Source organism: Lipophrys pholis (assembly GCF_963383615.2).
Source record: "Lipophrys pholis genome assembly, chromosome: 13".
In the NCBI taxonomy this organism is placed as follows: domain Eukaryota; kingdom Metazoa; phylum Chordata; class Actinopteri; order Blenniiformes; family Blenniidae; genus Lipophrys; species Lipophrys pholis.
The window spans coordinates 13,070,349-13,093,878 of NC_137632.1; the positions used below are offsets into that span (position 1 = coordinate 13,070,349).

The following is a 23,530-nucleotide window of genomic DNA, read 5'->3' on the forward strand; positions in this document are numbered from 1 at the left end:
AGATAAGGTGTGCTGAATTATCACAGAGAAACCACCCTGAATTTGTGTCATTGGTTATAGAGAGGTATTATTTAAATGAATAACTTAATTTTATAAAAGTGGCATACTTTGAACATAGGAAAATTCTAAGGCGTTTGAGTAAACGTTGATTATCAGTTAAGCATTGTGAGGATGGACCAAGAGTCACACTACCCTACAAAGAATACAATATTGTTGTTGTTTTTTTATAAAAATGTCCAATGATTGTGTTCCTGATCAGGCTGTTAACCTGTAGAGTGTTCCTTCTGAAAGAAACACAGCAAGTATTGAAGAAATCCATCTTCCATAGAGGTAAAGCTTCACGTGGGAGCATGTCTCCAATGACCGATGCCACAGTGCAATGCATTGTGGGAATGATCCACTAAATCCCATTATAGTTTTTGGTCCATATAAACTCTGATAACCTTTCATCTCTCCAAAAAACTGAATCAGAGTAAAAAGTTACCGCGTGAGAGACGCTTCTAAGACAAAAAAAAAAAAAAAGCGACACGTAAAAGCAATAGTATAATTTTAATTATTCAAGTATTTGTTTTTTAATATAAAAAACATACAATATATAACAACAACCCCTTGTGGGATAGATGCCTTCACAGTAAATGTCACATTAGCTTGTAATACTACAAAATGTCTGGAGAGAAAAGAAAACAAAAATAAAAAACAAAGAGGAGAGAATTTGGCCACAAAAGCCACATTTTTCTGAGAACCAAAGATTTTTCAGTGTTTCCATAATCACCGATATGCCAGAGGAGTGTGATAATACATCCAGTCTGTAATGGTTTTGGCTCCGATTAAACTGCACAAACATGATGCGGTATTTCTCTTGATATGTGGAGGACTTGATGAGCTGAAATAGCTCCTGATGTACAGCATACATAACCAGGAGTGGCGGCTGCAGTAATGAGAAGCTGGTAGCCGAGACGCATAATTACCTCCAGTATGGAAATGTCAAGGAGAAAAAACAACCAAATGTATCTGGGAAAAAAAACCAACACCAAAAAAAAACAAACAAACTCTATGAACGGCTTTTTCTCAGAGAGAAGAGACGGCGAAATGAAGACAACGGGTAAACAAACACGTGAGGCAAGATCCATAATAAAAGTGCGTCTGGTGAACGTAGTGCCGTGGTTTGATTCCAAGGAAAGCTGCCATCCATTCTGCTTAGTCCTCCGTCGCCTTCTGTGGACAATTTTCAATTTGTATCGCGGCACATTATCTTCTGAAGCGGCTGTAGGGAGACTGATATGTGCAGAATCTTATTTCCAGCTACGTCTACACTTTATTAAGAGGACGGTAAAAGGAGAGAACGGCGTGACTTCATTTCCAACAGAGCGGCTGGTTTGTTTTCAAATTAGAGTTACGGTTGTTTTCTCATTGCTTTTCGCCACAGTTTCATTTCGACGCATATGAGAGGAGGTAAGATAGTGATTTAATACTGTTCCCGGCGAACCAGATTTCCACACATTCTCCTGTCTTGGCGTGCCCTCCCGCAGGAGGATCGGAAGCGCCGAGTCGGCAACTTTGCAGCGCAGCGATTCAGTGTCTTGCTCAAGGACACTTCAGCAGAGCAAAAAGGTCAGTCGGGTTAACGTGAGTGAGCGATTTCAGCCAAGGCTTTCTGGGTGATACGGCGTCTCCTCAGCTTAAAATTTTTTTTTTTTTAAAAAAAGAGGCGATGGAAATTAGGCCCGCGATAGACGGACAGGATTACTTACCAATAGTAACACCACATTTAATTATGCATGAGAATACGCGCTTTACAAGCCTCATGCACTCGTCAACAATCATGGGGTGTGATCAGCGGAACCAGACGTCGATGGACGTTCATGAAACCACCTGTCATGAAAATAGCTCGCAGCAGCCCTCGCAGTTTTTTTTTTTTTGTTGTTGTACATTATTCAGTGTGGTAACACATGAAAAGAAGCCAAAGGAGAAAAAAAAAAAGGAAAAAAAAAGGCAGAACAAACATGAAAATAAAGATTGATGTTGTTGTTTGGGTGGTTGCTCCTGTCCTTTAACATCTCAGGTGCTTCTTGCTCGACATGTCATTCCAAATGCGGTGCATCTCCTCTGGGGAGATCTGGTGGACGGTGATGACCCTCCGGTACCTGCAGAGGCTGTAGGCCATTTTCCAGTGATTGAAACCACTGTTCTGATAAGGGTGTATGCCCAACTTACGCAAACACAGTCCCACGTACACGTCCTCCAAGTGCAACAGTTTTGTGTGTAATGACGTCTTGAAGATCAGATCGGCTACGTCGGCCGAGAAGATGTAGCCGGTGCCCGAGCAGAACGGCGGGTATTTACTGTCGGGGTACAAGTCCCTGGACATGTACCACTTGCTGCGCATGTCTCTGATGGGACCGCCGTTGATCACGTAGCCGGTGAAATACCTCCTCCTGGGCTTGGTGGTGGGTTTCAGGAGCTTGAAGATCAGATTGTCCATGTTGACAAAGATGTCGCTGTCCGTCTTCATGACGTACTGCGCTTTGGGGCAGAAGGTGGCCACCCAGCGCATGCCCATCATGGTCTTCAGGGTGAGATTGTGGTAGGAGTCGATGAAGTCTTCCACCACGATGTCGTGAAAGATCTGACTCTCCTGCTCCACCATCTGGTTCAGCACGCCGTCGGTGTTCCTGCCCAGGAGGAAGATGGTGAGGACGCGGATGTCGGCGAAGGTGCTCTCGTCGCCCCACGTCTCCCGGATGGCCTGCCGCGCGTCAAACTCCTTGTGCGTGGTGCTGATGAGGATGACCAGGAAGGGCGCCTCGCCCTCGCACTTCTTGGGCTCGTTGATGACGAACTCGAAGGCGTGCGGGTTGAGGGGGCGGGTGCGGATGTTGGTGAAGGTGATGTTCTTCTGAGGCTTGGCAGTCTTACGTATAGGCAGCGACATGTGGCCGACGTACGTGGACGTTGGGCGAGAGATGCTCAAGTACCAGAGCGCGCTGGCCCAGCAGACCACTGTCAACAGGTATAAGCATGAGGTTTTTGAAGGCATTATGCTGCATTTAGGTGTATTTTGATGAGTTGGATCTTATAAGGCCTTCTTTCCATTAGGAATGCTTCACCCAGTGAGGCAGCATTAAGCTGCTCCGGCGTGCAGTTTGACATTAATTGTCAGTAATGGACGACTCTGGAAAGAAGGAAGGCTGTTTGCGTTGGAATGCAAAGCAGTTTAAAACTGTGCAGATGTCCAGCTCCTTCTGGTGGTCCTGCTGCTGCTCCATTTACACCTAACAGACAAAGAGAGATAGAACAAATTAGTAAGTGTATATTGACTATATATTTCTATATAGTCACTTAATTATGGCATTTGTTTTCTGTCTGTATTCAAACAACAGATTTACTCAAGCACCCTGGAGACGACGGAGACAAACCTTCTCTAAAGTTGGGGAGAAGAATCCCAACTTCTAAAGTGAGTTTGAGTCAGCCGATCAAATCCAAATAAAGGTTAAGGAAGAGAATTCATATCGAATCATTATCCAACACAAAAAGTGTAAAGCAACCGACCGTGAGAAACATTATTTTTTTTCCTTCACGGTTGAAATGTTCAGAAACCACAAGAAACACACATTGGAGTTGGATTTTCACAAATGTATGATGGTTTTATGTGAATTATAAATACCTGATAATCTCCAGATTATGTTTACGAATGAGAAAAAACTGGAATCAACCGAAATACACAATTTCATACAGGTTTTTTTGGGGGAGAGGATTAAAAACAAAGTATCTGTGCTATTCTGTCACAGTTCTGCATCCCAAATACAGGGAGATTGATATGTACTTCACGAAATACACCAAAAAAAAAATCAAAAGGGAATATAAAATGGCAGAAACTACTGTGAGTATAATGAGGCTAGAAGCTGTCGGATAATTAATACTCTGAGAGGTGATTAACCTTATGGGCTACACTTGTCTGGACATATAGATGTTAATGATGCATCGCATACAAGATTCCCAACGAGAGGAAAAACATCAGCCGGAATGAAACGGGGAAAAAAAGATCTGAACTCCATACGCTTTTCTTCCTCAGTTCCATCTTTGCGTTTTACTTTGTTGAAGCACAAACGAGTGAAAAAGAAAAAAGCAAACAGCCATAACATACATTTCCGATGTTCCTGCTGTAATGCTGGATTAAATCCCCCTGCATGCAAATGAGGTTATAGATCGTGTGAGATGGAACAACAGTCTCTCCGCTCAATACATAATCCCAGGGCACGGGTTGATATTTCACAGGAGCAGACAAATGCCCTTTTCAACTCAAACCCAAAGTAAAAATATGCTTCATCGGCACTCTTGTTCTGCGGCTCAGAGGAGCCGCGTGGCTGGCAGCTTTCTGCGCGATAGCGTGATACTGTGCCATGATAAGCCTCTCCCCTGGGACGCTTTTTATTCCTCCTGTTTTGTTCTATGTTGCATTGCTATACCATCTGTCTGCTACAGCTGTCTGCCTCTTGTCTGTGCTTTCTCCAGCCGAGGACAATGAAGCGTCATTCAGCTGCGAGCTGGTGGCTGGGCGCCTATGGTGTGTATGTTAACATGTAGGTGGCGTCTCCGAGCTTTTGAAGCTCTCGGCGACTTCGCCTTTCATTCGGAGAAGATCAGACGATTGCGCTCCGCGCGGCGTTCGAGGCCGTAACGCTATGAAGCTCCGTATAGGTTATATCTTCAAAGCTTTAGCGCTGTGGAGGCTGGCCGGAGCAGACAAATGTACTTATAATGACATGATTTGAATTCCATTTAACAATAGACTGCAATTACCTGCAGTCTATACGCTCGTAAAGAGGAAAAAGCCAGTCGGACTGAATGATGGACCGTTAACATTAAAGAATACATAATGTACTTTTTTCTCTGCAGGAAGTAATCTGTCAATTTAATTAGATCTGGTTTCACCCTGCTGGTGACATAGACATCATGTCTTTCACTGTGATTACTCATATGCTGTTTACTTGGGCTTGTTAAGGGAGTACATTTCAGAGTATAAGATTATCACTCTCGGCCTGTCTCACAAATGTTCTTATAGTCCCCAGTTTATTCCTTCCCTGGAGTCTCGCCGCAAAACGGAATATATCAGACTTCTCCTCCTCTTGTGAAATTACAGTCGGATCTCGCCGGATTTCCAAAAGCAAAGAACTGTTCGCTTTAACAACAGTTTACTCAGACACGGGAAGTACACAGAGATGTCAATATTTTCTAATAACAGGAATGAGGAGGGGGTCAGGTAGCGAGGAGACGGCATCGCGGGGGCACGACAAGCAGCGGCTGTTTGCTCTTGAGTTAATAACAGAGCCACGACAAAAGACACACAAACAGAGCACACACTGTCGGAATATGTACACAAGTTGAAATACACACAATATCCAGAGCCGACTGACAGCGGCGCTGACACCGAGTCCCACATTGGCAATCCGAAATCGCACTTCTCCGACTGAGGCAAAATTATTAATGAGACACGACTGAGGTTTGTGTGACAGTTGGCTGCCACTCTGTGAAACATAACCCCCCGTGGCTCCTCAGCACAAACATTTCTAAGCCGCCGTGGGTCTCATGCACACCGCCACATTAGATAGACTCCTTAATTTGTCCCCGACTCTGACTGAAGCAGGAAAAAAAAAGTGCACCTTTAATGCTCGGGACCGTCTCTCCTTGCTTAGCTTGTAATGAACTGAGGACGCCGCGTGCGTGAACAAAACTAAGCAGGGAAATTGTCACAATGTCTGCGGACGGCAGCGACTCGTGTTTCCAGCGGTTCTGAGGCTCGGCCGGCTTCGGGAAAAGGCGACGAGAGAAATCCTGTCAAGTTGCCAACATGAGACGCGATAATGGCCGTGATGAGAGCGCGTCACTGTAAGACATGAACGTGTCTCGTTGAGGTTCTCAAACAAGTGGCAGGAGAAAGCAAGGGAGAGTTGGAGGGAACTGCTTCAGAGTGTACGCGTGGGGCAGAGACATGTCGGGTCTGATTATGGCCACGGCAGACTGTGTGCAACAGTCTAATCTTACCAATCTTAATAAGAGCAGGGGTAATTATATGCTTTCTGCTCTGCTGCCGCTTTGCTGAGCAGCTGCTTCTAAAGAAGTGTTGGACTTTAAACAGGTAAAAGTGGCTGTGTGAAGCTCAGCAGAGGGGCTGTTATTCACAATGGTTTTTTTGAGGTTTTTTTATTTTATTTTAGAGGCTGACAATAAAATTGAGCACGTTTTCAAATGTTTCTGTGTGAATAAAAACAAAACAAAACAAAAGAAAAGAAAAAGTGGATTGTAAAAGTAACTACACCACTCCACTTGAATTATATGGGGCGTTGTGTGAGAGGACCACTTTGCCTCAACGGTGAGTGTCTGCGTGCGCCTGTGTTTCTTTTTTTTTTTTTTTTAGCCAAGCCAGCAGCCTTGCTCCAGTGTTTTGTTTACCTTTTTCGCTGTGAGTGAGGACCTGAATGTGTTTACACAGTCACATAATGTGAACTTGTCTTCAATAAGGGGAATAAAAAAATTAATAAATACTGCTGACTTTAAAAGTCAATGTCATGGAAACATATTGTATGCGTGTGGCTGTCGGAACAATATTTCTTTGTTTTGTTTACCACACATCTGTTGAGGCCGAATCCCACCAACTCAGGTGGGATCCTCTCGTGTTCCCATTCGGCACTCTCCTGAAGTTTCTTGGCTCTCCTATACGTGTATTTTAAATATGCTTCTTTTTAGGGCAATGGTGGCCGAGAGGTCAGAGAAGCAGACTTGCATTCACAATACACAGGTAACACTCTACTAACAATAAAAATCCATTGAGGTTGAGACCCTGGTCGTCTCTGTGTGTGCAGGCTGAGAAGTCGCTGGTCTGCCTGGTGTTGGGATCACAGCAGACACTCGAGAGACCTTCACAGGGCCACTCCTCCAATCACTCGCTATATTACTGGGTGTCGTGCTGAGTGTCCGCCATAAAATCCTCCACTTGGTGAGACCAGAGTGGGACGGTGATTGGCAGAGCCAATGGTAAATTCTAAAAGTGCTCCGACTGGAGGGGAACAGGTGGAACAACTGAACGCTGAACCTTCAGGACATGAAACACAATACAGAAACACAACAGGGAGGGGAATAAAAGCAGGGAATAATTAGACTAAAGTACAAACAGAGACTCAATTTATCATGATTTATTATTTAGCGAGAGGTAAACATGCATGGGGAGCAGGGCACAAAGACAGCCATTCATCAACACGAGACATTTCTTTCTCCAAGCGTCAGGGTTGACTCTTCGGTGGACTAGTTTCTAAAAAGGGTTATTACGCACTCCTCTGCAGACAAAAAATAAAAAAGTGTTTTGATTCATGGCCTCGTGACTGCCTATAGACAGGACTCCAAAGTGTTTTTCCAATAACAGTATCTCAGAGCTAATAGATTGAATTAACTGGTTCATACAAAGCTGGACTATCAAGCCAGGGCCAAAAATATAAATGGATTACTTTGGCTTTCATTTGAAAGCTCTATGATTATAGCTTGTTTCACCTTTAAAAACACATCACACCAATGCCACAACTTCAGATCAACATTACAGGATTACTGCGCATGGCTTGCAGTATATTCCGCTCATTCTAGTCCAGATCACGTCACATTTACAGCTCTATATTCACTGTTCAATAGTATGTGGACAACATTGTTCAGGTTGGCTTTCTCCTGGTTTTGTGTATTTGTCCGGATTAACAGCTGAATGTAGTTCTTGTGTCAGGGCCGCCTGACAGAACCACAGAGCGTGACAAATGTGAAATGTTCCTGAGCAACATTATGCTTGCTGAAAGCCGCATTCGTTTTGCTCGTGGCCGAGGTATCCTTGACCTTGGCGGGAACAAATAAAAAGAAAGCCATGCGCTCATTTCCTAACTTATGATTTCGACAACTTTTCCTTAAATTCATCTACAATTCATGTCATTCTGCTGGTGCTCCATTAGTCTATAAAGCATAAACGCAACAAAAAAAACAACCTTATAAGCTGATGACTTCTTTACTAGATTCCTTCAACATGACTGCGCGTGAAGCTTTTTTTTCTAATCATCCCGTCGACATAAATCCCTATCTCTATTAAAAAAGGAAAAATCCAAGTCGAGGAATCTGTTGTTTCTAGTGGCACAGATGGTTTTAACACATAATTTGAGAATATACTTCTTCCCCGCGACGTCATCCAGTGCCACCTGCTAGCTCCATCCCCATTAATATGGGTAACAGGCGACTGCACGTTAATCACAGATGCTCAGAAAACCCGCATATTCTGACAGACTTCACCCCCCCCCCCCTGCCTGCATCGTCACAAGCTTTGGCTCTGTGCACAACCAGCTCAGTCATGATGGGCATTTCACTTATTCCATCCCTGGGAGGTCGTTCTTCTGCCAAGAGTTTTCAAACGCTATAAATAGCCACATTCTCTTATCATAACTGAAATGGGGTTAAAGCCAGGTGATTGTGTTAGAGTAAATCAAACGTGTCCCTCAGGAGGTTCTTCTTCCCCACCATCCGAAGCCGTCTTGTAATTGTGGTGGCCTGGCTGTGATTTATAGTAACAATCTCTCTCTCTCATGGGACCTTCAGTTCATTTAAATCGCCTGTTCTTATGTTGAAACACAAGGTCTTTCTGCTGTGTGAAAAAGTTTTCGTTGGGCTGTGAGAGATTAGCCGGAGCTCCCATGACCTTAACCTCGATAAAGCAGTAGAAAGATTGATGGTTTCACTTGTGGACACTTTGATTTATTAGCAGTTTTAAGCTCATCGTGGCCACTTTAAGTGACTCTAAACGTATTATTTACTGCCCAGGGTTATGTAGTTTCACACATTTTATTGATATCAATGTCACTTTATATTTTCATTTTCTTAAATTTGCTTTGGGGGCGTTTCAGTCACCATGAAGGTCACATCCTTAAAATGACTTTCTTCTGGTTTTAATCTTTGAAGTGTTGAACTTCTTGAGTTGAGCTCGGCCGTGTCAACGCAAAGCATTTATCTTAAAGGGCCCCATTTTACCTCCTCTTCACATTTTGAAACGCTGATTCATTTTTACCCTCGGTGAAAACACTTGGGAGTGGAAACTTCAACTCTAGAAAGCCCAAGAACCCAATATGTGTACAGAAGACTGACTTGAAAACAAATACACTGATAAAAACAAGAAAGGTTGTACCAGCTCATAAGTTCCAGTTTAACACTTCCGTCAGAGGAAAGCAGTGTGTTCTCTATGTACCCACACAAAAGTCAATCTCTTATTTTGCCAAGCATTCCAGTCAACAACTTGACCTCACCATAAAGTTCATTTGAAAGCATTAAACTTCACAATCAACCCATCACTCTGCCCACCTACAGAGGCTCTCCCATTAACAGTGAATCACTTTCCACAATCTGGACAAGTTAGAGGTCGACGCTCTGTAGACACGGCCTGCTAAATTGAAACCTTCATCGTGTCCTTCAGACATTTTACCCTCAAGCTTTCTGCAAGAGGTTGTTAACACTGTCGGACATATTTCATTTACCATCAAAAATAACACTCTGCCCAAAGGCTGTCTGGCCTCCAACTGCAAAAAGGCAAAAAGAGCAACATCTCACGTGTGTGACCTTTATGATTTCAAATGCATTGAACTTATTTCAAAATGATAGTTTTTAGATAACAAAGAAAACGTTACAGTCAATCATGGTGTTCAATTAAGTCAGTAAAACTTATTTGGTTGAGTACAGTTTGTGTTTTTTCAGACCTGTAGAAAAACCTCAGCCAAGCTCTATTCATGACAAAGAAGTTCAGTGGAAAAGGCTTGTGAATTTAATGCCCTCAGCCCACCATTTTTCTTTTTGTGTGTGTGTGTGTGTGTGTGTGTGTGTGTGTGTGTGTGTGTGTGTGTGTGTGTGTGTGTGTGTGTGTGTGTGTGTGTGTGTGTGTGTGTGTGTGTGTGTGTGTGTGTGTGTGTGTGTGTGTGTGTGTGCCAACAATGAGGACAAACAGTCTTGTTAAGTCCTTCGTTCCTTCAGCCTGAGGCTGCTGAATCTTGGGAGGTCTGCAGGGGACAGATGAAGTAGCTTGCTCCTGCATGGTCTTGGAACACGAGTATGTTGTATGCACTACGATTGTGCCTCTATTCACAGACTGAACACTCGTGTTGGTGATATGTTATTGTTGTTTATGTCAGTCTTGGCCGAGCTGGGTCGACTACAGAACTGAATGTCCCTGTTTGGGACTGATAAAGTTGTCTGAGTCTGTTATTCACACAGACGTGGTACTTAAAAGACAAATTCATGCAGATGCGTTTTCTTGCCAAAGTATTACGTGCAATAATAAAACATACTGTTACTAGTATGCAGATGACACTGTGGTATTTATCCAACACTTACAGCAGCCAATAAGCTCCCTTCTGGAGTCACCTCAGCAGATCACTCTATCTGCATGTTTGATTTGGCAAAAGTTCCACACCGGATGCCCTTCCGAATATAACTTGATCTGTTGGGGGCCTGGAGCCTTGCTCAGGGACCACAGTAATGAGATGAAGGCAGCAGGATTCAAACCAGTTTTAACATTCCTTTTTTGTGTTACTTTGCTGTTCCTCTTATACTTGAATTGTATACAATTATTAATTGCTCTGCTATATTTTCACTCAGTAACTTTGACTGGACTGCGTGTGTTTTATCTAAATGTTCATATGCAAAGTCCTTTTTATTAATACTTTTATGTGCTTTGTCAATAAAGTAATTGTTTAATCAACATGAATATTATGCTGTCATATTTGAATGCAGCAAGTTTCACAAGCCTTCTTTATATTATTCCTTACTACTTATATGTGGATTAGTAATGTATTATTTTGACAGGCATTTTATCTTTTTCAGAGCAGCCTTTGTCGACTTTTTCAAGTTGCTATAGTAACACTTGTTCAATATGATATGAATACATTTATTCAATACACAGCAAGTGATATAAAGTGAAAATGTGAAACTGAATAAAATGAAATGAATCATCTCCTCATTATGAGGTCTTTTTTTTTCGAAAGTCTGTGCCTACGAAGTCAGAGTGAGAAAATCACCTAACTGACCTGACCCTGTTTGTCTTCTCTGCCGCAGAAAAGACTCTGTGATTAAACATCTACTGTGAAATAAAACTGCTCCTGCAAAGATGTTATTGTCGAACCAAGACAGAAAAAAATGAAAGCAGACTTTGGTAACTATGACATTTCCCAATGAAATAATAATAACCTGCAATGAATTCTTTGATTTTCCCATTGTACGATTGCATTACCTATTAATAAAGATGTCTATTCACTTTTTAATGTCCTTTTTTATTTATGAAATGCCACTTTGGGCCATTGTCTTACATGCTGTATCTGTCGTCTTAAAAACGACACTGAGAGAATAACACGATTCATATGACACCCAGATAGCAGAACTGTGACTGAGACGTGGTTCAGCTCTGCTGTCGGTGTCTCTCTGCAGAAGGAGTGGTGCTCGATAGATCTTAAAACCAGATAACTATAAAAATCAGACACCTTACTTTCCTTAGACTCTTGTCCTTATTCTCCTTCACTAGAAATGTTAGGTTAATAATACCATGAAGGTATTGCATGTAAGAAGCTTTACCTAAATCATATTATGCTATTACGATAACTCAGTTCCGAGGGGTGGGGGTGGGAATGGGGGGTCATTTCTATACAGGCAATTAAATGAGGGAAGCTACATTAGGTTGAATGAAAATGTTTGATTTATGAGAACATAAACAGTATTCACTGCTAATACGAGGAGAAAAAAAGAGGAGAGCTGAGATCTCCTTGAAGAAGATTAATTTGAGTTATTGAATGCTGATTATGTCTGATCAGACGCAGCTTGATGAACTTGTGAGGCTGATTACAGCAACAACAATTTATGTGTATCATGCATTAGCGTTTTGACATTTAAGGTTTAAAGAGCATTGCAAAAACCGGGACACAAATTCAAAAGATGTCATCTTCTTGGTGGTGGAAGTTGCAGAATGACAAAGACAGTTCACTCAACATTATGTCCGGCTCTCCATTCATTTAATGGCGTCCTGACTTACTTACAGCAGTGTTTAAAAAACATTACTGTAGAAACATAATGCATGGCGTGCCAGTGAAAGATGCAACGTTTCTTAGAGGACCTGAGAAAGTTCCATACATATTGATCACACCGGAGCACCTGACACCTTCAGACAACAAACCCCCGTGCAGAAAGGGGCTGAGATCAGGAGCAAGCTAATGCATGTGACGCACGAAACAGATGAGGTTGGGTTTTTCGGCCCGGAGGATGGAAGGTTTCTGTTCAAAAAGCTGTGGGATGGAAGCGAGTGAATATGACCAGTGAATAGGCGTTTGAGAGCACAATGAAGGCTGCAATGATGCCTCATTTAAAATGCATTTGTAAAAGGCTGGCGTGTAGTGCAAGAATATCATTTGTTGAAGATGTGGTTGCAATGTATTCTCATCCCTGTGGTATACTGCCGGAGCTATACTGTTTTGTAAAAGGAATGGCTTCCTAATTCCAGTGCATTAATTGGTCATTTGCATGATATCCTCCTCAGGCTTCTTCACTCCTGTGGGACTCAACTGTACCTAATAACAAACCAGAACGTGAAGCTTTCAAAGTAATCCACCTTCAGACACTTTAACTGTGGCAGAGACCGTAAATAAATCATTAGCTGTGTCTGAAAAAATAACAACAGTATCATGCTAGGTTTCAATGTGAGATGGCTGGCAGAGATGTGGTCAGTGTCCGGGCGGTTCAAACAGTGACAGAGGAGATACGCACAGTGAACAACAAGTTAAAGACCCCAGCTCAGCCTGCACCCCCTGAGACTGCTTGAACTTTCCTGCCATCATGCGTTACAGAGAAATATTAGCGACAAAGCAGGGTGTGTTGGGTATTTTTCAAGCAGACATGCAGACAAACAGGAAGCTGACACCCTGCTGGGATGATGCCAGCATTCTTCCTCCCTGAACAGATGCTGCCCATCGCTCACTATTCTTAGTCTCCCAGCAGCAAGTGCACGCACCACACAGAATAACAATGATCACCTTGATATCTGTAAAGGACACGAGGACTTAAAGAAGACGACTTGTCACTTTTTATACATCAACCGTCTCTTCTATTTCTGCTGTGCCACTAAAAGAAAGTTTTCCTAAACTCACTTTATGAATTCAGCGCATATCTGACACTATTGCATTACTCTAGATAAGACCTTGATACACACAGCTGGCTTGATGGACATTTACCAGTACAGCACACTGATACTGAGAAAATGTCAGGAAATACAATAAATGCCATGCCAAAGTTCTCCTCATTACATAGAGAATGTTGGCACTGTGACAAAAACAGCTAATAAGTAAAACTCATTTTTCAGTTTGATGAAAGTGGATATTAGAATTTATTACACTTTACTGATCCAATGGAAACATTTGAAGTGCTGCGGGAATTTGTACATCACGGGGTTCTGCAGCCAATCACAATCAGATCAATTACTTTGTCAAACAGTAGCTGTTGCTACGTGGACGGCTTATCTGATTTAATTAAAATTACAACATGTGAACACGTCTCGGTGATTAGGTTGACCCTAACCGATTGAAATTACAATCGAATCGGAGGCGGTGGTATAACCTTGTTTCTGATCTGATTGGAGTGCATTGTTTCCCAATGTTGGGGCATTGTGTGCACGTCTTGTTACCATGTGATGCTTCGCGCACAGTGTGGCAAAAACTCTGCGCGAGAATGTTTCAGTGGTACTCCAATTTCCAAATAAATGTTAAGAGAACCACAACAAGCTGGATTAGTCCAGTTTACAAATCAATACTGTCGCGTGTACATGTGAACTGAATGTGGGATTATATGCACAAGTCACAAATAGCCAAATTGCAGAGCACTTTGGGATTAATCTGTTCATCTAAACTGAGGATATTCTTGTAAGCCAGTCTGTCTGATCAATTTATTCAGTGTTCATGTGAACGGGATGATCTGTTGACCCACTGGAAAGAATTCAATCAAATACAAACAGTGATCAAGTGAAGGCATCTAACGTGTTATTACGACCATACATTGATTAAGTCTTTATTGTTGAACCTGCATTCGGCAGCAAGTGAATGAATGAATGAATGAATTTGCTCTAAAAGGTGATGTATTAGAAACAATGCGTTTAACAAGGTACAAATGGTCAATTGTACCATTCTGATTAGCAGCAACCAGAAACCATCTGGAGCAGCATTGAACAGTCCCAACCATTAATAAATAAATACAGTTAATACAGTTAATATTTTCCCTTTTCCATACGTTGACGTGTCCTTGACACTGAACCACACATTTCTCTCAATTGTCACAAATCGCTGACAGAACACACATGCAGACTAGTACACAAGCAGTAAATGTTCACAAGGTTTATTTTGAAACCAAGCAAAGGTATTCAAAAACTGTAATCCAAGCGACGGGTCCAAAAGAGAAGGAAAGAGTCCAAAATACCAAAAACACAAAGAAAACAAATAGAGAATTGCGGGAACTCAGACGATCTGGAACAGAAACATGAGGGAAGAGAGTTTCTATACGCTGGGGATGGGGAGCCGCAGGTGAGCCACATTAGGAAGGAGTCAAGTGATCGCACGCTGAGGGAAGACAGACTGGAAGTGACGTGAAACGGAGAGGAGACAAGTGACAATCAAAAAAAAAAAATAGGCAGTGCACAAACAGAACGGGAGGAAACGTAAAGGCGAAGTGTCGGGAGAATTGAGTCGACAGTGCGGGAAGCACGAGGATCTTTCTCAAAACAATCCAGCCTTTAAGAAGGTGCCGTCTGACTTCATAGTTAGACAAACTCCTGGACAATCATGCGAAGGTTGTATTACGACATTGTCTCTTCTTGCAAGAATAATGTAATAAAAGTTGTCATAAACTTTTTAAATCGCTCTCAGTCTGATAATCCTGTGTACTCGGTCTCCCTGAGGGTTTTTTTTTTTTTTTTACTAGGAAATTCTCCGGACAGCAAGACACACAAATTAATGAGACCTTGCATCATTGAATGGATTGAGGGCCTTGCATGGAAGCTGCCAGCATTGTGTTATGACTGGGTGAGTGTGACTAATACTGTAAAGCACTTTGGGTACTATGGAATCAATGGTAAGTGATATATTAGTGAAATTAATTGGCCATTTACCACAGGATTGGAGTACAAACATGATAGTTTATGTTAGGCTGCATTATGTGGAGGTTTAGTTTAATAGTGAGAACCTAATCCATCCATCCATCCATCCATCCATCCAACCAACACCAATGTTGATCCTCATCTGTGCCAGTTTGTGTTTGTTTTCCCCCAGGTGCAATAAGAGGTTCATTTTGGAGGTGATCAGTGAGAAAACACAAACACAGTGAGTTCCTCGTCGACCAGATTTCTGTCAACCTTTTCACAACTTTCTCTGCACAGCTGACATTTGCACACATTAGTGTTGATTCTCACATTCTCCTCTCTCATCACTCTGCCTCGAACGGTTTGAGACCTGCAGCTTCTCATAATTGCGGATAAATGTTGGAGGCTTTTCTCACAGAAGTGACTGAAGAACCACATTTGTCACACAAGATGAGGAATTTCTGTATGCCGTCCGACAACAGAGTCCCCAAAGCAACCTGCACTACAGCAGTAGAAGAAACCCGTCGCTGCACCTAAAACCATTTGTAGAACCAATAAACAGCAGTTACACTGCCTGCAAAATACAAGAAGCGGTTTTTAATGAAGTTGTAGTTTATTTACTGCAGTTTGACAATTTGTGGTTTTCTTAAGAAATTGTTTTCATCTCAAAGATCGATTTCAAGAAGTCACCAAATAATCCTATTGAACAAGAAAGATCAACATCATTACAATGGAAGTCTTCCACAAATACAATAATAGTGCCAGTGTTTCATTTTATTCTGCAACCACTGGACTGACTGCTCTCCTGTCTATTTTTCCGTCTTGCTTCAGATGATATGATGCAAAGGACTCTCATTACTGAGGCCAAGATATTAAATTAAACAGGACATGACATTTCACACAGCGACAATCAGACTCCAAACCTCTGATCCCATTTCAAATCAAGTAACTGTCTCACATACGGTGAAAAAAATAACAACAATTAGAAATGTAATATGGTCTGCATTTAAGTTGTAGTTTTGAATTAATACCACACATGCAGTAACGCTATTTTTTCAATTGAACTTGGTCATTAAATATTCACTGTACTGTCAGAACAAGAAGGTGAACCCTGGACTGAATGATGTGCTGCAGTGACTTTGTTACTAACTAAATAAACCGGCTCCAAATCAGATCAACATTGTGTTATGTCAGATAAACCTGATTATTTTGGGTCATTGTTTTTACTTTCCTACTCCTTAAAGGCGGAAATGCAGCCTAGAATCATGATGCTCCCGCCACCATACTTTCATAATAGGAATGCTGTCATCATGTTGATCTACTCTACCTCTTTGTGCCATATGCTCAGAAGCTTGTGAACTTCTGAATTACTGTACTGTACAGGACCGTAAATATTTATTGGCTAAGTTTAATAAGACATAAAACACTAGAATTGCTTGTCTGACACGAGATGATGTTTTTCTATAATGAGATGCCGATCAGGACATATACTGTAACTGTGTCATGTAGAAATCCTGGAAGTTTCATATCTTTTGCCGATGCCACAGTGATAAACTTCCAGCAGTAGCTGTCGGACTGGTGCGCTTACACATGCAAATATTCCTATCTTTACCTTTTTTTTATCAAGATCATGGGCTCCGCGGTGTGTTCTTCACTTAATTCATCTGCGTAGAGGCCATCAGTCCCACGGAGTGCAAGGAAATCTATAAATGTATTTATTGGACTGACCTGTCTCTGTATCAGTTCTCTCAGTGTGAAAATCATTCAGGCTTTACCTTCACACGGCGCTGTATCATGTTCCAGGACAAGGCTTTCAGGCAAGGAACAACCAAATAAACAAAGAAGTCTCTTAGAAATGGAATTAACAGTTCAAACTCCTCCAAGCACCCGACTATTCATCACACCACATACATTTACTTGCAGGGCTCACTTTAAGAAATAATATATAAATCTACTGTGTGTGAGGCTGACAATGAAACTCCAGGTTTTAAACAATTATTGACTCCTGTAACAGGTCGAGTGAAGATTGGAAACAGCTTCCAGGAATTCTGTATGTGCTGACAGACTGACACGTTGCTGGTTTTGGCTCAGTTACACACAATACCAGCAGCTTGAGTCTTCTAAATCCACAGCACACACTAAACAGAGAGCTGAAGTCATTTTTTTTTGTTGTTGTATGGGTTGCATTCTATCCCAAACATGAGTGAGACCCCATGAAGATTTAAAGATGCTCTCCATGTTTTAAATAATGAAACTAATGCCATATTTGATAATTTTCAGAGCTCCCAGCTGGAAGTCCTCATCCAAAAGATTATCTTCCACAAAATGGTAACCACACATGTGAGAGTCTGCTCTCCGGCGCCATGCAGAGAAACCTTTGACTGATGTGTTCAGTGTTACAGAGAGGACCTTGAATGTCTTGCATTCGGGAGATGAATCCAGATCGATGCATCAACCCCGGCACAAATAATGTTGCTCAGATAAGCCCTGATAAATCCTCATTAACGGCAAAAATCCTCACTGTTAGAAAAATAAAATAAAATACATATTCGACATGGCACACTTTAAGCAAATTGGTTTTAGTTGTCTTGTTTTCTGACTTTATGAGATTGTTCTATCTAACCACTGGGCCACCAATGACACCGGCAGCACCAGTCAGTCTCACACTGACAGTCATGCAGTCCTAAAGTGCATCTGACATACTGATGCACAACAAAGACACTGGACAATACAAAGAACTGCTGGGGAACGGCTTTGTTTGTGTAACTTGGTGATTGAATGCTGCTCCACAGTATGTTTATGTATTACCCTCTCAGTGTTTGTTCTGACTCTACTGCTGAAGTTATCCTTCACCCCCCTGCCAGTCAGCACACTTGGTGGCCTGGTGGCAACGGTGGCAATGTGTCTGCGACACGTAAAATCTTACTCCCTCATCTGTAGTCTGAATCCTGGCTTTCAGCCAGCTCCCCCGAAACATATATAAAAACTGTATGAATGCGTAAGTGACTAATAAAGGTCTGTGATTATATGGAGTGGCATTGAACATTATGAAATAATGAATGTTTACAATTGTACAACTTATCACAAAAGTTTTTTGTTTTTTTTATAAAACTATTTACATAAGGGAGAGTAAAAGTTGTTGCCATGTAAAACGAGAGTCTTGCATTTACTCAATGCAGAATGTTTATGAAAGTGTTATGGATAGAAACAAAGTTTAAACAATGACAATGATAAATGACAACTCAAACCACCTTTGAGCTTCTTACAAATTCTATTAGTAGAAAAACATAATTTAAAAAAACCCATTTAAAAATAGTCCAGTTAAATTAGGACTGTTTAACAAACGAACAACAAAAGAAAAAAACATTAACTATGAATATCACTGGAGAGCGTTAAATACTTCTGCTGCCTCCGAAACACGCATTTATGTGTCATTCTTCATGAGAATGACACTGAAATAAAACAGTGTAAAACAAAGGCACCTCAGTTCTAGGACACATACAAAGCTGCATTTTATTTATTTTTTACAGGTTTATACTGTAAATGGACATTGAACGTTACCTTGAAATAACTGTGACTAAGAAGCCAAAGAAAACTCACCAAACAGATAAACACTTGGTTCATTGAAAAGTCAGCTATGCATGTTCCCAATTCGCCACATTTCAGACTGTAAATATGTAATAATATATTTCACTAAACTGCAAAAGATTAGTTGCAGGGAATTTTCTTTCAACTCGTTTTATCTAATAATATCATGAGTCACTCAGCCAGAGAACAGGATTATAAAAATCCTGAAGCGCATCATTACCCGTTACTGAAAATATTTCCAGACAAGAGCGACGAAATTATAGTTTCCAGCCCCTGAGAATAGAAGGATGTATTCTAGTTTTAACAAATTGAGAACAAAGAAAAAAAAAAGGTTTTTATTTATTTATTTTTTACAGCATACACTGAAATAATCACAGACTTTTTTCAGCCATCTGACAATGGGTACAGCGGGGGGGGGGGGGGGGGGGGGGGGGGGCAACCGAGGCTGTATTCTTTCATTTTTTTCTATATTAAAAACAAGAAGGAGCAGATCTGGTATCATGATTTGTGCAGAGTTGGTGGAAATGCAGCGACTTAATGAGAGGATGTTTGGTATGGAGGCTCTCCAGCCAACCGTGTCACATCACAGAGCAGCCAGGTAGTCATTAGAGGGACAGATGGTGCTGCGGCTGATTGGACTCTCCGCTGACCTATTTGAAGGTGTTTTTCCTCATCATGGCCCTCCACAGAAGCACTGAGCAGTGTAGGAAACACTGAGCGTAAAGTCTGTCTCCAAAGAAGAAAAAATAATCTAATAAATAAAGTCCTAAGCATGCTAAGACCTATTGCAGCTTTGATGTGTGGTAGAGACTCTAAGGGGCTCAATGAGCTTCTGAATTACTCATGAGTGAAAGTGCAAAACACGTCTCCTTAATACATGAAGCCATATAACCAACTGTCACTTTGCCTTCTTCAAACGTCCTTTTTGGATGAAATCATTTCCAGCTGGGACACGAGATGGATTACATGCAAAATGAGAATGTCAAAGCTGAACTGGATGAAAAAAGTTGATGGTTTCATGTTGGTGTGCTCTCCAAAAACGACCGGACGAATGAAATATCAAATGAAGAGATCGGTTAATAGCTGCTTCCGCCGACAGAGCATCCATTTCTACAGATCTCCATTATCTCCTCAACAGCCTTATTTCACTGCACAGAGAACATTTTCAAACAACGCAAAGCCAGTAATCCCTGCAGATGACACACCAGATGTTCTCCATTTACATTTGAATATACTGTCTATACCTTTACTTGCACTATAAATAAGACATCACCTTGAAAACAGACGAGAGGTTGATGTTGCGAAACACATATCAAGTTTCATTTGACAACATTACCTAACCGGATGTAACAGGATGCGGCGGACATGGCAGTAATAATGATGTCTGGTAGATGGGGAGGAGGGAGGGAGATAAATTACGGGTCATTTCGGTGGTGGATGTCACCGCATGTGACAGAGCGAAGCTTTTCTCTCAAAGCTACGACCGTCCAAACGCGATGAATAAACCGAATGAAGGTATTAATGAAGGTAACTGTCGAAGCGAAAAAAGCCAAATTTGCCATGGCCGCATCGGCAAGCAAATTCTATCCCAGGAGTTTTTCAAAGTAGTTTTGTGAAAGACTACTTTTTTCTTTTTTTTTTACAGTGTCCAGCAAGGTGAAACACCAAAGTAACACACAGCACAACTGTGTGCAGTTGTAATGTATTTGATCAATGTGTCAAACTGTTTGTGTGGAGTTAACTTAACTATAATGTTAAGTTGTGAACTTCCAAAGCTCATAACAAATAATAGCCCATTTCTGGGCCGTTTTCTTCACTCATTAAAATTGACTCTTGCCTGGGATGCACAAAATGAAGTATAAAAAATAAATATATTGAAATGATTATACAATTAGCAATTGGTTAAATGAAAATGACTCACTGATGACATGAACCATATTACTTCAAAACGAAGGGAAATTACTATCAGAGGTCTGCACACTGCAGCTTTGGAGCCACATGTTGGTCTTCAGCTTTCACTCAATTACATAGACGTAGTTTTTTTTTTACTTTAATTTGAATTTTTTTTCGCACTGTCAAAAATCTCTATACCCTTGAAATCCAATTCTGTCACCGCTGACAGGATTTGACATGCATTTTTCTCATAACCTAAACTCCTGGACCGGAGACCAGAGAAATAGAGGTTTGCGCCCCAGTGGCCCCTCAGAACTGCGTCAGTTCAACTACTACGTTGCATTTTTGAGAAAATGAACAAAGAGATAATAAAAGTTATTTTAGGAAAAAATTGTTGGCGGCAGCACTCACCCATTGTTTCCATATTCCCATTCAATCTAGTTGTGGAGGAGCTGTCTCTTATCTAGTATGAGTTGAGAAATTTGGATTTAAATGAAATAATATACATAAATACTGTATTTTGCTCAATAAATTATGCATCAAATTCCATTCATTTCTCTTCACAGCTCCTTCGGCTGTATGTTTTTAATGTTGAATTTTAAACAACAGCTTTTGCAAGGCGAATAAAGAACCAATTGAAATCTTTTTTTAATCTCTTTATCTTCAGCAGAATTTGGTTTTTCTATCTGTGGTTTAAGTCAGTAGGTTCCAACTGTACATCTTTGACTTCATAAATGCAACACAAACAACAGTTTCTGCCAAAACACAAAGCGATATGTCAAAGTTTAAAGCTTGTGTTATTTTCATTTTGAAGAAAAAAAAATGAATTCTGGGACACCAAATGTGCATAGTGGCCAGCGCACAAAAATCCCTCTTATTCTGATCTCAAAGGTTGCAGAGCTCAAGTATAAACAGACTGAAGCCTGTGTACTACTTGAAGCAAAATTACTGCAAAATGGCACGCCTCAAAAACAGAGTTAATGGGAAAACCTAAAAAAATGAAGCAATTGGCCCACAGATTTTATCAAATAGCTTCTATTCCAAAACAGCCTTCCAGATATTTTCAAGCAAACACACCTGCATGACGTTTGCTCATGTTTGTTATGTGGCTGAAGCAACAGTATTTCTTCGGTGATCCACCTATTCGGCTGCTAGTTTCAAATATGTGCTTCAAGCAAGCCGTTGTTTTTCTCCTGCCAGCAGCTCCTGCAATGTCACTGAGCTCAAAAGTTGAACCTGCAGTGCAGGATTTTCAGTCTACTTTCAGTCTGAAACCAGAGATGCTGAAATGCCTACGGGGTATTATGTTTCTGTTACATTAAGGAAATTATTTGGCAAAAATCACTCATTTAAATAATACATTTTTTTTTTTTTTTAATCCATTCAGTGTGAGCCGTTTAAGAGAGTCTGCAAGAGCAGCAGTAATGGGGCTTGTAGCGTTTCCTATAACTCAAATAGCATGTGGAATAAACAGTTGTAGGAACATGCAGACAACATACGCTGCAATAGATTTATTTGGCCTTGACAGGCTCAATGACATTATATTAACCCATTCGGCTTGACAGCAATGTTTGTTCCTTCATATGGAAAAAGTGCTGCATGAACCGGCCATACGTATCCATGGGGGTTGATCAGTGGCTCTGTTGGTGTGACTTCTGCAGTATAAGTGACTATTTAACTGTGATTTCATTAGTTTATGTCATTGAGGTGATGTGTTCCTCATTAGATGAAAACACTTGCATTGTATATCCTGTAGTCAATTGGAAGAACTTGTTAATTTTTAGTTGAGTAGCGTTTGATCGTGAAGCTGCTATGCTGATTCTTGCACCATAGATGGACGAATTGGATATAATTGCATGGTTGACAGTAAATATTGTCTTTCTGTCAGCAGTAATGTTGTATAAGCTGTAGTAAAATGACACTGTTGTCTTGAAAGTGTGTGAAGAGATATGAGCCAATAAAGCAGCCTGTAAGTATCCAGATAATACAATATGACCCACTTTTTTAAACTTGGGTGAAGTACATTTTTATTTAAATGTCATTGACTATAGAGAAATGACCTGAATGACATACAATATAAGAAACATATTTATGGCAGAATTCATATGCAAATAGGTAAAACCGCAGAATAAATCTCTGTAAGACTCTCTGTGCCTGAGGGAGTTAAAATATGTCCGACTATAAAAATGTGACATGAAATTTGTAGCTTAATCCTTCACTCATTACTGCAGGTGCCGTTATTCTATTTTAGTTTCTTCGATCAAGTTTTTAAAGGTGCATATTTCACTTGTTTACAGGCAGTTAATGGGAGTGTTTCTGCACATCTGAAAGGGTGAGACAAACCTATAGGAGCAGGGCTCACATACTCGCCAAACAAAGCCTGAGACACTAAATGAATCCAGACATGAAAGCGCAAGTGCAGGTAATAATCCAATATGCTGGATTGGTGAAGGAAACTATCCTGTGAGAAGCACTTTGTGCAGTAAGCGTCGAGATGTAACGAGAATAGCTGAATAGCTGACAGATGGGCCTATTTGCACCACCTTCTTATATGAGATAGATCATGTAATATTGCACCACATATAGAACGGCTCTGTTGGGCTGAACTCCGTCATGACATACGACAGTGGCGCTGCATGTGACCCTGCTAAAGCAGAAAAACTGTGTGAATACAGATGTAGACGTGCAAGCAACAGCGTGCGTGCACTTTTCCGCTCCTTATCATTAGAAAGCTGCAGTGTATTAATACGACCGTCGAGGTGGAGATTCATTACAGCAGCGGTGATGCAGTTATGATGATGCTGTGGAAAAGTCTATTCTGCGGAGGAAACTAATCCGTCCTTTACAAATGCTCTTAATCTTAAAGAAGTAAACAAATGGAAA

General features: G+C 41.1%; 1 protein-coding gene across 1 annotated transcript in view; it reads right to left on the reverse strand.

Moving 5' to 3' along the window:
• Positions 1 to 1,925: 1,925 nt before the first annotated feature.
• The window catches only part of b3galt1b (UDP-Gal:betaGlcNAc beta 1,3-galactosyltransferase, polypeptide 1b), a 46,419-nt gene continuing 24,814 nt past the window's right edge, over positions 1,926 to 23,530 (reverse strand). The window contains exon 2 of the mRNA XM_080477838.1: positions 1,926 to 3,272. Coding sequence (XP_080333964.1) covers positions 2,051 to 3,037 — 987 coding nt within the window. The 5' untranslated portion in view covers positions 3,038 to 3,272 and the 3' untranslated portion in view covers positions 1,926 to 2,050. The remainder of the gene's footprint in view (positions 3,273 to 23,530) is intronic.